The sequence below is a fragment of the Parasteatoda tepidariorum genome, chromosome 11 (genome assembly GCF_982258835.1).
Source record: "Parasteatoda tepidariorum strain Cologne lab strain chromosome 11, Ptep-v5.0, whole genome shotgun sequence".
NCBI lineage: Eukaryota > Metazoa > Arthropoda > Arachnida > Araneae > Theridiidae > Parasteatoda > Parasteatoda tepidariorum.
This window is the reverse complement of record NC_141765.1, coordinates 10,336,602-10,352,683: the sequence shown is the minus strand read 5'-3', so window position 1 is coordinate 10,352,683 and position 16,082 is coordinate 10,336,602. Positions and strand designations below refer to the sequence as shown.

The window sequence follows — 16,082 nt, the reverse complement described above, 5'->3', positions numbered from 1 at the left end:
TTTTAAGCTAAAGCTTTAAAAATTCTGTGAAGTGAAAATGATAAAAGCATTTCTTGTGCGTGCGATATACTTTTAAATGCAACATATTGTCACGTATCAAATACATGCATATTACTATTAGTGAAAAAATTACTCGCAATTTTGCTCAATTTTTTTAGGTACAGGCCTGCAATATTCTAGGGTGTGGAAATTGGTCTGAGCCGTTAGAAGGTCCAACATCCGACGGAAGTAAGAAAAGCTTGTTGATTCATATTATATTTTACATTATTTTTTTAGTTATAAGTGCATACGGAAAGCCGGCAAAAGAATTAAAATTTAAAACAAGGGATACATTTGGTCAGCCTTGTATGCCAGACAGTTGGAATTATGAATAAATTTTACGCATAACTCCCCTTATGCTCTACATGCCCATGTATTTTCATACATTAATCATTCATATTTACCAAGATATAAGCACGTCTTTTGGAAAAAATTGCAGTGATCTTTGTTTATAATCTGCAAAGCTTGAGCACAGTTTGCGATCTTTGCAGAACATTTAATAACATAGAAATCTAAAAATATATTGTATTTCAATTCAAATAATAATCATAATTAAAAGAAATTATTTCAATTTGTATTAGCATAAGAAACAGAAAAATATTTGTTTGCTTTTTCATCATAATGTAAAAAATTGTAGAATTGGAACCCTTATATTAAACCAGTCGAATACACTGAGAATTCAGGAATCGAATTAATAACATTAATAAATAATCAAGAAATAATCCGCTTACACTAAATAAATATTCATTAGAGACTGAAGCTGTAAAATATTATTTGATTTAGAAACTTTATTCGTTTCAAAAATATGCGAATTGGGAGTAACAGTCGACATGTTTCAAGAGCTCGGACATAGACTCCCATCTAGTATAGCTGTTATTAGATGCATGTTAGCATTATTTTTATCACCTCCAATTCTCAAGATTTTAGATCTCATTCATGTCTGGCAAGTCTTGAAAATGGGCACCTTATTTTGAGACCATCAAACATGTCGACATGTTTCAAGAGCTCGAACATAGACTCCCCTCTAGTATAGCTGTTATTAGATGCATGTTAGCATTATTTTTATCACCTCCAATTCTCAAGATTTTAGATCTCATTCATGTCTGGCAAGTCTTGAGAATGGGCGCCTTATTTTGAGACCATGAAACATGTCGACTGTTATTTCCAATTTGTATTTTTTTGTAGCAAATGTAGTTTTTAATCAATTAATACCCTCTTACTTTGTGGCTGTTTTCTAAAAGTTACACTATTCTATTAAAAAACAAGTCTTTGTGACTCCGACAGACTTAAGTGCACGAGTCACCATTCACACAAAGATTCATCGGCCGTCCAAATTCGAACTCACGTTTTCATGAACATGAGTTACGGAATGCATGAACTTATACAAGTCTAATATTTTACGCTACAGCTTTTTTCACCTTATCCTAAATTTTATGTGCCGTAAAATTATTACATAATTAAGATTCTTTGAATTTTGCCGCAACGCTAGCTTTTGATTAGAATGTTTTAAGTCAATTTTAGCACATGAGTAGAAATACTCAATACGTTATTGTACTATGGAGTCTTGACCTAAAATAATAAATAATTATGAAAGTCCATCATAAAACCCTGATCTTTTGAAGACACTTATCTCATCTAGTCCTCAAGGAATAATTTTTCATTTAAGAAGAGGTATGCATTTTAGTGACGTTACAAGTATTAATGTCATAAATATTTAAATTAAATGTTTTTATCCTTTTGTTCCAATACCTGTTCATGAAGTGTAAATTCCTATGTTCGAACATCTGTTTTTCGAAAGGATCAATTTAGCTTTCAAGACATTTATTAATAATCAAGTCAAATTTGTTTTTTTTCTTCTTTTTACTTAAAAAAAAAACAAGATTCTATGAAAAATTTCATAAAAAAAACTTTTCCTTTCTTTTTTTTCTCCTTTTTCCATTTGCGAAAAATTAGCGATCACTGGATTCTCCTCCTTGGTTTCTAATATATGAGCTAAACTAACAGCTTATCTTTAAAATAAGCATTTCGCAGAACATCGTTCACATTCTCAAAAAAAAATTTTTTTTAAAACATGCAACCAAATGTTTCTAAAACTTAGCTGAAAAGGAAAAGGTTAATTAATCAATAAAAAATAATTTTTGATGTTTTTAATAACAATAAAATAACAATTTTAAAAAACAAGCAATTTTAAAGAAACAATGTGAAACCTAAATTAGTTTGTAATTTAATTTTATTAAAAATTCCTTTATGCAAAAGGTTTTAAGCATGATGTGCAGCATTCTGAAATTAAATTTTATACGCTATACTGTACCCATTTATATAAATAAACGGGCGTGGATTTGGGACTCCAAAAAAAATGTGTATTATAACAAAGTAAGATCTTTGCTAACACTTTTTATACGCTTTCTTTACAGTGCGACGAAATATTTTTCTAGTCAAAAATCATCCGCTTTCCGAGATGAAATTTTGTAACTGGCAAAGAAAATTAGCTAAAATCCGTTTTTCCCCTAAACTTTTTACTTATGTCATTTTTTTCGAAAAGTAATATATTTGGAATCACTTACTATATTGATTTATGCATAATTCGTGTTTTTTTCTTAGTTTTACTCGAATGGCAACAAATTAATTCGATATCGTTCCATATGATTTTATATAGCTTAGTGTGATTTTATGTCAATTATGTTTTATAATTTTATATCAATTGGATATATTCTTCAATTAGTATCCTATATTTTGACGTCATTTTTTGTTTTTGATTTAGATTAATGTTAGATGAGATGTCATACTACTTCGTTACCAAGCCCGCGATGTTTAATACTTAATATTGACAGGGTATCCGCGCACCTGAAAAGTCATGAATTTCAGTATTGAACAAAATTTGTCTTGAAATGTCATGATTTTAACTATTTTTTTTAAAAAATCATAAAAAGTCATGGATTTAGGTGTCCGAAAAATCTAATTTTTGAAATGGAATTTACCCCTTCCCCGGAATTTCGCGGTATTCCGAATGCCTGAATTTGTAACAAAATCCCCACTCACAGTCATATTTGATTAAAATATAAAAAAATTTTATCCGTGTTCTTTAAAAATTGTGGTGGTCTTTCAAAAATGAAAGAAAAAACATTTCTAGAGGAAATTATCTTTTAAACTTCTGATTGCAGAATTTTTGCTATTATTTTTTTTTTTTTTTTATCAATTTAAAATTCTAGCTGAAACAAACCAGTCATTGGCAAATTTTTTTATTTCGAAATGAGAACAGAAAAATCAGGAGTATTTCTTTCCTTTCCGATGAACAAGAAAAGTATCTGCAGAAAAAAAAGAAAAAAAATTATTTGCTTTTGTATTTTTTTCAGCTATTTTATTGCTTAAACTCTTTCTTTACTCTGTTTTTTAATTTTAAAATCTATAAATATGAAGATGCAGAGTATAACAGTTTTGGTTATAACTATCATTTTATTGAATGTTATTATAATGCTTTTTTTAATTTATTGTTGTGTTTTTGTCGGAGAAAATAGTAACTTCGTTAAGTCATGAAAAATTCTTGGAATTAATCATGAAAAGTCATGAATTTGAAAATCTAAAATGTAGCAGATACCCTGTATTGAAATATTATTTTTTTAATTAAAGCTTAATAAATGTATGCATGAAATCTATTTGTTTGTGTATAATTTCATATACCCACAAAAAGTTTAATTTTTGCAAAGGTTTTATATATATATATATATATATATATATATATATATATATATATATATATATATATATATATATATATATATATATATATATATATATATATATATATATATATATAAAAGATTCTATGTAAAATCTTAATTATCAGGTGATACTATAGAGATTTATTGTTTTTACTCGGCTGTGACCGGTTTACACTAGTTTACGTTCATGTATCAATTGTTTAACATTGTAATGCAATACGTTAAAAATAAATACAAAGAGGAAGTGTATTAAAAATCTCCTAAATAGAAACCCATTACGTGTATGTTTAAATATAAAAGTATTGCATATAAACTCGTGCAACACCTGTAATTATTAAAAAAACTACAGTGTGTCTAATAATTTGGTCTATTATAATAGACTAATATAATACCTGATTTAATAAATCTCTAATTTATACAATATATCGTCTAATTTATCCAATCGTCGACTTTATATTATAGATCGTCAAATTCAACCAATTGATGCACAAACAAGTACAGACCGGTTTCAGTAGCGTAAAAGCAATTAAACTGTATAGTATCACCTTATAATTAAGATTTTACATAGAATCTTGTAGTACGTTTAATAAATTGGTCAGGAACTGTATATATAAAAGTCTAATATCTAAATAATGATAAAAATAGAATATTTAAAATGTTCAGAACACTTTTAAAAAAACACGATATAATTTTTCTCTATTGCCTATATGAAATTATTTCAAAATTAAATAACTTTCCTTTCATAATTTTTATTACTAAACGAATTTCGATAAGAAATATTATATTATTTTGATAAATTAGAAAAACTGCGCTTGCTCTGAAATATTGAAAAAAAAATTGTTCTTAATTTTGTAGCGAATCGTATTTTAGTAACGAATGAAAAAAAGTACAATTTAAATTTCTTGAAAATTTAAACAGTTTCTAGAAATTTTTTTAAGTAATTTTTGCACTTTTTAAAAGAAAGCTATAACTGATATAGGGTTTTCAATAAATTTCACTTTATAACATAAAACAAAATTTTGTATCAGTTGATAATACCTTACAATAATCGTTCGTCCACAGAAATAGAAAAATCTAAAGAAAGAAAGCGTGTTGAAGAAAACATACTTTTATGGGGGATGTAATCCTATCCTATCCTATACTCCCTAATGCCGCTGTCATTTTTAATTAATCTTCTTTGTTGTTGTTGACGTATGCCTGTTAAGGCAGAGGGGTGCGATTGTTCTTGTTTTCCAGTGGAGCCATCTATGGCCGTGAATTCGACTTCGGCCACACCCATACGTCACACCCGTTTATAGGGCGAACCCATTCATACATCCATTCACTCATCCACAGATCATAATTTTGACCTGAATCAGACAACGATCAATCTCCTATCCAGTACCCCCAGAGGTTTTGATTTATTAATCTTCTTTAATAGTACAAAATAAAATGTGTAAGAAACCCAATATCATTCAGAACTTTCTTTGAAAAGGTAAAAAATTTGCTTAGAAAATTGCTAAAAACTTTTTAAATTTTCAGGTTATTCAGATCGGATATTTTTCATTAGTTACTATATACGATTTACTACGAAATGTTTTAGAAAAAAAAAAAATTTCAAGCATGCGTAGCAGAGTTGGCCAAAAATGTAATCGATTACATTTTTTGATTACAGTAATCAATTACTTGTAATCATGATTACAATTTTCAAAAATTTTGATTACAGCTGTAATCATGATTACAATCTTGATTACAGTAATCAATTACTTGTAATCGTGATTACAAAGTTTGATTACAGCTGTAATCATGATTACATAGTCGATTACAGTAATCAATTACTTGTAATCATGATTACAATTTTCAAAAAATTTTGATTACAGCTGTAATCATGATTACAATTTTGATTACAGTAATCAATTACTTGTAATCATGATTCCAAGTAATTGCGATTACAAGTAATCACAACAAAAATGATTACAAGTAATTATGATTACAAGTAATCAAAATATATGATTACATGTAATTTGATTACATGTAATTTGATTACATGTAATCATGATTACATGTAATCTAATTACACGATTACAAGACTATTGTATTCTTATAAATGATTATATTTTACAGTAGATAGTAGAATGTATTTTATAATGATACATTTTGCACGTATTAACATGTACTGCATTTTGTACGTATTTGTATACGTACAAATGAATGTAACTGAAATGTATGTACATATGATTTTATCTAGTGCATATGTTCAGACATTTTAGTATCACACACATGTACATACACTGTACATGTATACATGTACATTTATACACAATGAATATATGCATTTTATGCAAACATTTGTGTATGTAAAATGTATATCTATGTTCATGTACGCATGTATATACAAGTACTTGTGTTTGTACGAACATACATACATTGTCTGTACAATGCATGTCCCATGCATGTATGTGCAATTTATTTATGAACAGTACAATATATGTATGCATGTACAATATAGGTATATCTGTAGGATGTACAATATATGTATGTATACATGTACATGATATGCATGTCCAGTGTATTTATGTACATGTACATAATATGTTCATGCTCAATGTAAGTATCAAAATATGCATAATACATTTGTGAACTATTGTACGTACATTGGGCGTATTTATATTTCACACATATTCATACATACATTCGACATGCATAACGTACGTACACACATTTGAGATGCATATATTGTACAGATGTATATACATAAAGCGTACAGATGTATATACATATAGAGTACAGATGTATATTCATATAATGTACATATGATGAAATGAACATATAATGTTCATATAATGTACATATGTGTGTACATATGCAGTACGTATGTGCATAAATATATTGGGCATAATTCTTTCGTACAAATTTTACATGTGTACATACATGCTATCCCTATCTATGCATATGGTGCAATGTATATATGTACAATGAATGTATCCACACATGTACAATACACGTATGTTCCATGTATGCATATCCATATGTAATATATATGCACGTACAATACATGAATGTATGTACATACATTGTACATGCGTACATACATTACACGTATACATATGTACATTACATTTATGTCTAAATATGTGTACAATGCAATAAATAAAATGCATACATATAATAAATGCATACATAAGTTAACTTTTAATGACTCATGCAAGTTAAATGACAAAATCAAACGATATTTAAATTTAGTTTTCAGCTTTAATTGTTCTATATCATTTTGAAATTCTCTGAATAAAAATTTTTTTTCAGGTATTTTCATGAAATGTTTGACAATACAGATTTATTTTTTTTATAACATAATGCATGATTCATAGAAATTTTTTAAATGGTAAGAAAAACGGTAAATTTTATGTGTGGAATTAATTTTTAGAAATTCCAAATAAAATTATCGTTTGCTTTCTAAAAAATATGAGGTCGAGTTTCATATACCTTAGAATAATTTTAAAACAAATTTTAATAACTTTACTCATAAAAATTTTTTTAATGTATGCACAATGTATGTGTATATTGTAATTACATATATTTAAATGTACGCACGTATTTGTACATTACTTGTAATTATGTACATGTATACGTTGTATGCACATGCATACATTGTGCATATAACTATTTTTTTGTACATCCATGCATTACATGCGCATAAGTATTAACAAAGTATGTAGTTATACAAGTACATACGTAAGTTGTACATAAGTACATACTTTGCGTGCGCATATATTGATGTACATATAAATATGCATGTATACATGTACGCATTTTATTTACGCAACTATGTGCATATATTGTACCTTTAAATAACATTTTTACATATTGTACGCAAATACGTACAATTTTATATACAAACGTACATTGTATATACGTGCTATTATCGTAAATTTATGCAATATATGCACTTAAGTGCATAAAAGCATGCAAACGCATAAACATTATTTTCATATACGTTCATACATACATTGTCTATGTATACAAAGATACAAAACATTGCCTTTTTGTACAAACTAACATACATGCGTACATGTATCATAAATGAATAATTATATGTACTAAGCATATGCGCATTGCATTAAGTATATTACAATATAATTATGAATATTGTACGTACAAACAACGTTTGTGCATACATTGTATGTATAGGAATCGCAAATTGTACGTTCATGCGTGCGTACATTCTATGTACATAAAAATATGTAAACACATGAATACTTACATAAAAAATTTGACTATAGTATACAATCGTAATAACTTGTAATCGTATAGTTTGATTACAAGTAATCACAATTACATGTAATCAAATTACATGTAATCATGATTACATGTTATCATATATTTTGATTACTCGTAATCATAATTACTTGTAATCGTTTATGTTGTGATTACTTGTAATCGCAATTACTTGTAATCATGATTACAAGTAATTGATTACTGTAATCAAAATTGTAATCATGATTACAGCTGTAATCAAAATTTTTTGAAAGTTGTAATCACGATTACAAGTAATTGATTACTTGTAATCGTGATTACAAGTAATTGATTACTGTAATCAAAATTGTAATCATGATTACAGCTGTAATCAAAATTTTTTGAAATTTGTAATCATGATTACAAGTAATTGATTACTTGTAATCGTGATTACAAGTAATTGATTACATAGCTGTAATTATCTGTAATCAATTACAGTTGTAATCGATTACTGTAATCAACGGCCAACTCTGATGCGTAGTATGAAAAAATTACTTTAAGTGCTCATATCTTGCTCAATTATTAAAGGAAAAAAATTTCAAAACAGATATTTTGCTAATTATTGAAAATAATTCCGAAATTCTTGTTAAATTTTGTTGAATATTTTCTAAGTTAGAGCCAAAAAACGTAAGACAAAAAAATTATTTTTATAAAAATGTCCATATCTTCTCTGATAGGATACACTCATAGTGCAATATCTTTAAAAATTCATTGGACGTTCATAAAACATTATCTTTAAAACAATATATACAATACCTTTAAGCAATATATAAAATAATATATCGGTTTTCATAATAGAAAAAAAAAATTTAGAATTGAAATTAAACTGCATTTTAATAGCCAACACCGATTCCTCGCAATGCGGCTGGGATTTTCAGAATTTCATCTCTCTGTGGATGCAAGTGCTGTTTTTGTAAGCAAAAATCCTCGTACTTCAGCTCAAAGAGCCTCGGTGAAAATTAAAATTGCTTATCCTAGGAAGCATTCTCACTGAATATTGTTGCCACACCTCTGATCACCATCGAGAGAAAAAGAGAACTTTGATTGGTGAGTTTTTCGCGAGAAAATGTCTTTCGCTAATCAGGTTCTCATATTTCCTCGGCGTAAAACGAGTTCGGTGAGAATGACTGAAGTGACGATCGCAACAATCGAAAACACAATCTGGGAAGAAGACCGGTTCCATGTCTGTAGACTTCTCTCCCTTCCTTCTCTTCCTCTGCTCAGATGTATGGAACTGTATTACAATATTTCTTCCTTATTTTTCACATTTAGATTATCAATTATATTTTAAAATCATCAATATCAAATACATTTTAGATTATATTTTAAAATTTCCGTGATATTTACATAAAGCACTATGTTTAATGTAGTTTTGAGTTCTAGATAGTTTCCAAGCTAAAATAATTTTAATCAATCGGTTTGAAAATCAAGAAAACTAACATGCTTCCTAGTCGTATAATTATCCACACGTTAATGGTGAAAGCATGCCATAGATAGAGTTCTGCTATGCACCACTTGTATCCATTTCGATCGCCAATTGTTAGTACCTATGTATTTAATTACTAAAGTATGTCTCTTAAATGAGCTTCACATTCATTTTCAATGGCCTTTACATCTAATATGAAGTGAGCAATTCGTGGCACTGAAAGAGCATTTCACCGGTTGCCGCACCTCTATCGCCGTCGAAAGAAAAATGGAACCTAATTAGTGAGTTTTTCATGGGAAATTACATTTCACCCATCAGGTTTTCATATTTTATCGATGGTGATCGGAGGTGCGGCAACCGCATTCAGGGAGAATGTTTTTTTTACAGATATGAAATTTAAATGGCTGATTCACATTTTGATTGCATGTGAATCAGCCATGGTGCACCTACAAACCCGATTTCTAAATTTTATAGCAATCTTTATACCGAATTTGAATATGACAGAAATCATCTTCGCTTAGAAGAAAGTGGGAGGGGTAACTGGAAATTCAGCACAAACGAGACGAAGTCCAGAATGACGTCAAATATTTAAAATTTTTAAGATATCTTCTGTACGTTATGCCAGTATAACACAACTTATCGCTAGAACTGCTACAATAATGAAAAATAATAATAAACAAATGTTGTAGTTGTAATTTATTTACGTCGTAGTAGAGCTGCACAATGGGTTATTATCGCCAGTCTGGGAAGTATCCTTGAGGATGATCCGAAAACATGCAATTAAAATTTTGATCTTCTGCAGAGGAGATAGCATCTCCGCTTCGGTAGCCTGATGACCTGAGCGCGAAATCGAGCACTTCACTGTAAACAGTTTAACGAGGACAACACCATACACCCTCGGTCTCATCGCAATTTGATGAAAGTCACCCACCCGCACACTGACTGCAGCCAGTGATGCTTGTCTTCGATAATCTGCTGGAAACCGTGTCTTGACGATCAATCCACTGCGGTACAAAAAATAAAAAGGGGTTTGTCACAAAGAAATCAAGCTCACTTCTATTTATAGTTTATTTAGTGATCGTAAAAACCCCAGTAGATCATAGAACAAAAGCATTAATGACTGCAGTCATTAAGGAGGGTGACCACTTTAATCAGCTTGCGAAGAGACCGAGAGTGCTCATTATAGCTCCTCGTGAAACTGTAATACCGTAAAGTGCTCAACTCTTCGCACTCAGGTCGTCGGCTGCCAAAGCGGAGGTGTCATCCCCTCTACGGAAAATTAAATTTGGGATGATATGTAATGGATCATCGCCAATAACCCATTGTGCAGCTAGTGTGCGACGTAAGTAAAGCACTACTACGACATTTAGGCTGAAAACTGTTCAAACATCAACAGTCCCGCAGTGGACTGATCGTAGAGACACGGTGCCCAGTAGAACACCGTAACCCAGCATCACTGACTGCGGTCAGTAATCGGGTGGGTGACCTCTTTGATCACCCTGTATAGGGACCAAGGGTCCTCGTTAAACTGTTCTATCGTAAAGTGCTCGACTTCGCTCGCAGGTTGTCGGGCTACAAAGCAGGGGCTCCATCCCTTCTGCAGAGGATCAAAATTGCGATGGCATGTCTTCGGATCATCCTCAGGGATGTTTCCCAGACCATCGCCAATAGCTCATTGTGCAACTCTAGTGCTATGTAAATAAAGTGACTATCAAACCTAAACAATTCGGAACGTTTCAAGAACTCTTTACCTAAGCAAAATTAAGCTATTCCAAGCGTTTCTAAGTAAACAATAACCAGGGGCCTCCCTGGCCGAGCGGTATCGCCCGCCAAACGCTCTGTTAAGCGTGGAGGTGGTGGGTTCGAATCCCGTCGTAACCCTTGATGTATTCTTTGTGATGTCTTTCTCTGTATTGTGCTATCTGTTCTTCAACTTGACAAAGGTTTATAAGCCTTAATTGAGCACACAAGCCTGCATATGTATGTTGTACCAATAAACAATAACCACAAACTCTTTAGAAGAACTTTTTTCACCTGTATTTGTATAATTGTTAAAACTTAGTTTAAAGCATAACATTTCAAATAGTTTGTTTAACTAATTACTGTATTCACATTGTAATATCACCTTCAAGAAATACGGCAAAACAACCTGATTTATTAACCCGGGCACCGTCCCCTTGTGCTGCTTGAATTGCCGTAGTACTGCTTGTGAATTAATAAAATCTTCCATATCTCAACATGAGGGAAAATGAAATGGACTTCGGAACAGACTTGTATTTGGAAAGACCTACCAAAATATCAACTCCAACAATACTTGAATTTGAAAACTCAGTTACCGAGAAACTTGAATATGCAACGGCTGGTGGGTTATCCACATATGCTATCCTCTTCACTCCTAATGACCAAAATTCATTTCCAAAAAAACCGATCCTGTTAAAAGAAAGCTTACATAACGCAGTTAGCTGCCCTGGAAAAATTATCTCGTGTGTGCACGCACGTCAAGGAAATTTGTTAATAAAAACAAATGACTCGACGACTGCAATCGAAATAAGTAAAATAACCAATTTAATGGGAATCCCAACCCAACCATACGTTTTCCCTGAAAATATCACAACGAGATTTCTTTTTCAAGAAATTCCCACCGATCATTCCCTTGCTGATTTAGCTTTAGAACTCTCGAATAATAATTTATTTGTTCACAGTATTCGAAGATTCACCAAAAGGAAATCTTCAGAGTTGTCGGAAACCTGCCTAATAACAATCTATGGCACGTCTATTCCAACAGAGGTTAAATTCTGGTACAATCTTGAATTGCCTACTCTCTTCTGTGATCGCCTGCGTCAGTGTTCTAAGTGTTACAAATTTAAGCACTCTGTGAAAAAATGTACATCTAAATCTCAAATATGCTCATACTGTGGAGGACAACATACCTTTTCAGAATGCGACAACAAAATACCACACTGCTCTAATTGCACAGGGAATCATCCAGTGAGCACTCAAACTTGTCTATCTTGGGTGGAAGAAGCGAATTTCCTGGAATTTAAATGCAAGAGACAGCTATTCTTCTCTGAAGCCAGGCGACAATTTAAGTCTGCAAATTCCCAATCCACGTACGCAACTATATCTAGATCTGAACGAACCACAAAAGTTAAGGACATAAAGACAATTGTCAAGAGGGGGCCGGGATAGCCTGGTCGGTAGGGCGCTGGGCCCCTATCCAAGAGGTCGTGGGTTCGATCCTCGCCGGCCGAAGACTCCCCGTGTAGTAAATGGTGACTGATGCACGTTAAATCTGTCGAGTCTCAAAGTCCTCCATGTTCCCACAACAAATCAATACCTCTGGGGGTACTGATCCAGGAGTTTCCGTGTCTTCTGGATTGGTTCAAAATTACAAGGCTACGGAGTTGAACGTAAGTAGTCGTAAACCCATGAAATTGGGTCGGCTGTTCAGCGACGGTTATAAAATAAAATAAAATTGTCAAGAGGGGCCGGGATAGCCTGGTCGGTAGGGCGCTGGGCCCATATCCAAGAGGTCGTGGGTTCGATCCTCGCCGGCCGAAGACTCCCCGTGTAGTAAATGGTGACTGATGCACGTTAAATCTGTCGAGTCTCAAAGTCCTCTATGTTCCCACAACAAATCAATACCTCTGGGGGTACTGATCCAGGAGTTTCCTTGTCTTCTGGATTGGTTCAAAATTACAAGGCTACGGAGTTGAACGTAAGTAGTCGTAAACCCATGAAATTGGGTTGGCTGTTCAACGACGGTTACAAAATAAAAAAAAATTGTCAAGAGGGCCGGGATAGCCTGGTCGGTAGGGCGCTGGGCCCATATCCAAGAGGTCGTGGGTTCGATCCTCGCCGGCCGAAGACTCCCCGTGTTGTAAATGGTGACTGATGCACGTTAAATCTGTCGAGTCTCAAAGTCATCCATGTTCCCACAACAAATCAATACCTCTGGGGGTACTGATCCAGGAGTTTCCTTGTCTTCTGGATTGGTTCAAAATTACAAGGCTACGGAGTTGAACGTAAGTAGTCGTAAACCCATGAAATTGGGTCGGCTGTTCAACGACGGTTATAAAATAAAATAAAAATTCTCAAGAGGGTCATATCCGAGGTTGTTACAACCTTCGACGCTAAACTTCAAGCACTCGCCAAACGTCAAGATATCCTGTTCGAAAAACTTTTTTCAGTAATAGATAACCTCACTTCTCGTCTCGATGCCTCAGTACCCGAATCACACCCATCAAGGAAGAAATTCCTCCCCTTGAGCAACCAAGATAGCCATCTTCCGATACGGACTGCTCCCAAATCCGTGTCCTCTCTCTCAACTAATTCAGCTATCGAACCAACTCCTCTGAACAACAAATCTTATTCTGCTTATCCACAACGTGAGATAACTACTCCTGTATCATCTCAAACATCAAGAGCAATAACTCAGAACGCCTCATCCAAAAACAACACCAATAAAACTCTACAATCTTGCCCAAACGTCTCTATCAGTGATACCGTGAAGTTGGACAAACGCCTTGCTAAATTCCCGAAACGCTCGTAGCCACCATTCAGACCGTTTATTATCTCTCTGCCTTTTTACTCTTCATTAATTTCATGTTTCAGATAGTTTCCTGGAAAGCTAGAAGTCTTTCAAATAAACGGCAATGGTTGCGAACCATCTTATTTTAACCACGCAGAATGTTTATGTATCCCAGAGACCTTTTTAGAGCACTTAGATGCATTTTACCTAACACCTTTCTCCATTTATCGCCAGGATTGTGATGGACAACGAGGCGGTGGTCTCATCACTGCAGTTAATAGTCGTCATCCCTCCAGATTTTTCAACCTCCTATGTAATATCAGAACCTATGTAATATCAGAAAACTTTTGCATGCTCAACCTATCGACCCCAACCCGTTTTGACCAACGCCATAGACCATCGCTGCTCGATGTGGCTCTTGCATTTCCAGACTTATATCTACTTTGCACACATGAGGTTCATGCGGACAGCTTCGATAGTGGCCACGTTCCCATAAAAACGTCCATCAGTCTGGGCTCAGGTCATGATCTGGATTACTCCCGTCCTCGAATTCAATGAAATGCCTTTTATACTCAAGTCAACGCTACCTTAAAAAATAGTGGCATTCATATCGACGTGCACTAACACACTACAGGCAAATCACAACTGGCAAAAATATACGAAGACTAAATACCCCCAATGGTTGTCTTCCTTCCTTTCTCACCTACTTGGAAGATAAAACAATCATGGAGGCGGGCAAAACGCTCAGGTGACACGGCCCTATGGATCAAGTTTAAGAGAACTACTGCTCACCTCCGGTTCACGATTAAAAATGAATCCAAAAAATATTGGTCTCAACTTTGTTGCTCCTTAGGCTCCTCCCGAAACATCTTTAGGTTACTTAAAAATCTTCAACGCACGAAATCTCTGACTCCCATTTTATCCTATTGTGGGGAAATCAACGCATTTTCGACGTAAAACAACAGGCTGACCTTTTTGGTCAGTTTTGCGCCAGAGAACCTATTGTTATGTGCATCCCTCCAACTCATAGAACTCCAAACAGCCATATCCATAGCCAAATCAACTACACCAGACCCGGACAAAATCTCAACCAGTTTGCTAAAGGGGCTCGATGACGAATCCCTCAATATTCTGCTGTCCTTATTCAACAAATCTTGGACCTCAGGATTGCTTCCGGTGGAGTGCAAAACCTCTACGGTGCTCCCTTTCGCCAAACCCGGAAAGTCACGCCTCCAAACCTCTTCTTACCGACCTATATACTTAACCAGCATCCTTTGCAAAACTATGGAAAGAATAATACTCAAACGCTTGATTGTACACCTCGAACATCAAAACTCTCTACCTACACGGATTTCTTCCCCGTCGTGGATACGATCTCCTTGGATATCGTCCAGGCCTATGATAGCGTCTGGACAGATGGCCTCACATACAAACTCTTACTACATAACATCAGGGGATCTCTTCATAAGTGGATATGTGACTTCGTCATGGATAGATCCTTTCGAGTGAGCTGGAAGCATACGTACTCTAGGTCTTTTAGCAGCAGTAGAAGTGTTCCACAAGGATCAGTGCTATCGCATCTCCTCTTCATCTTATATATAAATGACATCTTTTATATCCTTCCCGACGGCGTCAACTGTTTTATCTACGCAGACGATATATTCCTTCTTATCTATTCCCTGAACCTGCCGTCTCTAACCCACAAAATTCAGCTATCCCTTCCACGTCTACAGAAGTGGTTAGCAGAATGGCACCTTTCTGCTGATATTGGGAAATGTTGAGCAATAGATTTCTCCTATAGAGCCATCGAATCCCCTCCCATCCTGCCCTTTCAGGGAGAAACTATCATATGGACGCCACATATCCGCATTCTAGGGATCTACTTTTCATCGAACCTCAGCTACCGCCATCATTTTCAGGAAAAACGAACTTCCCCTCTAAAAAAGCTTAACATGCTAAAATGTATATCAAGAAACTTCTGGGGATCACGCTCCTTCCACTTACTCCGAATTGTCCAGTCATACAATACGCCTACCCTAGATTTTGGCTGTCACCTGCAGTACCTCGCCAGCAAAAGTGAACGCAAGATAGGTGT

General features: G+C 33.8%; 1 protein-coding gene across 6 annotated transcripts in view; it reads left to right on the top strand.

The window, feature by feature from the left end:
- Window positions 1-16,082, top strand: part of LOC107437280 (tyrosine-protein phosphatase 69D) — a 485,726-nt gene that overhangs the window by 380,095 nt on the left and 89,549 nt on the right. For all 6 annotated transcript variants that reach the window (XM_087154666.1, XM_071187583.2, XM_087154665.1 and 3 more), the window contains exon 6: window positions 159-228. In XM_087154666.1, the coding sequence (XP_087010792.1) occupies window positions 159-228 (70 nt within the window). The remainder of the gene's footprint in view (window positions 1-158; window positions 229-16,082) is intronic.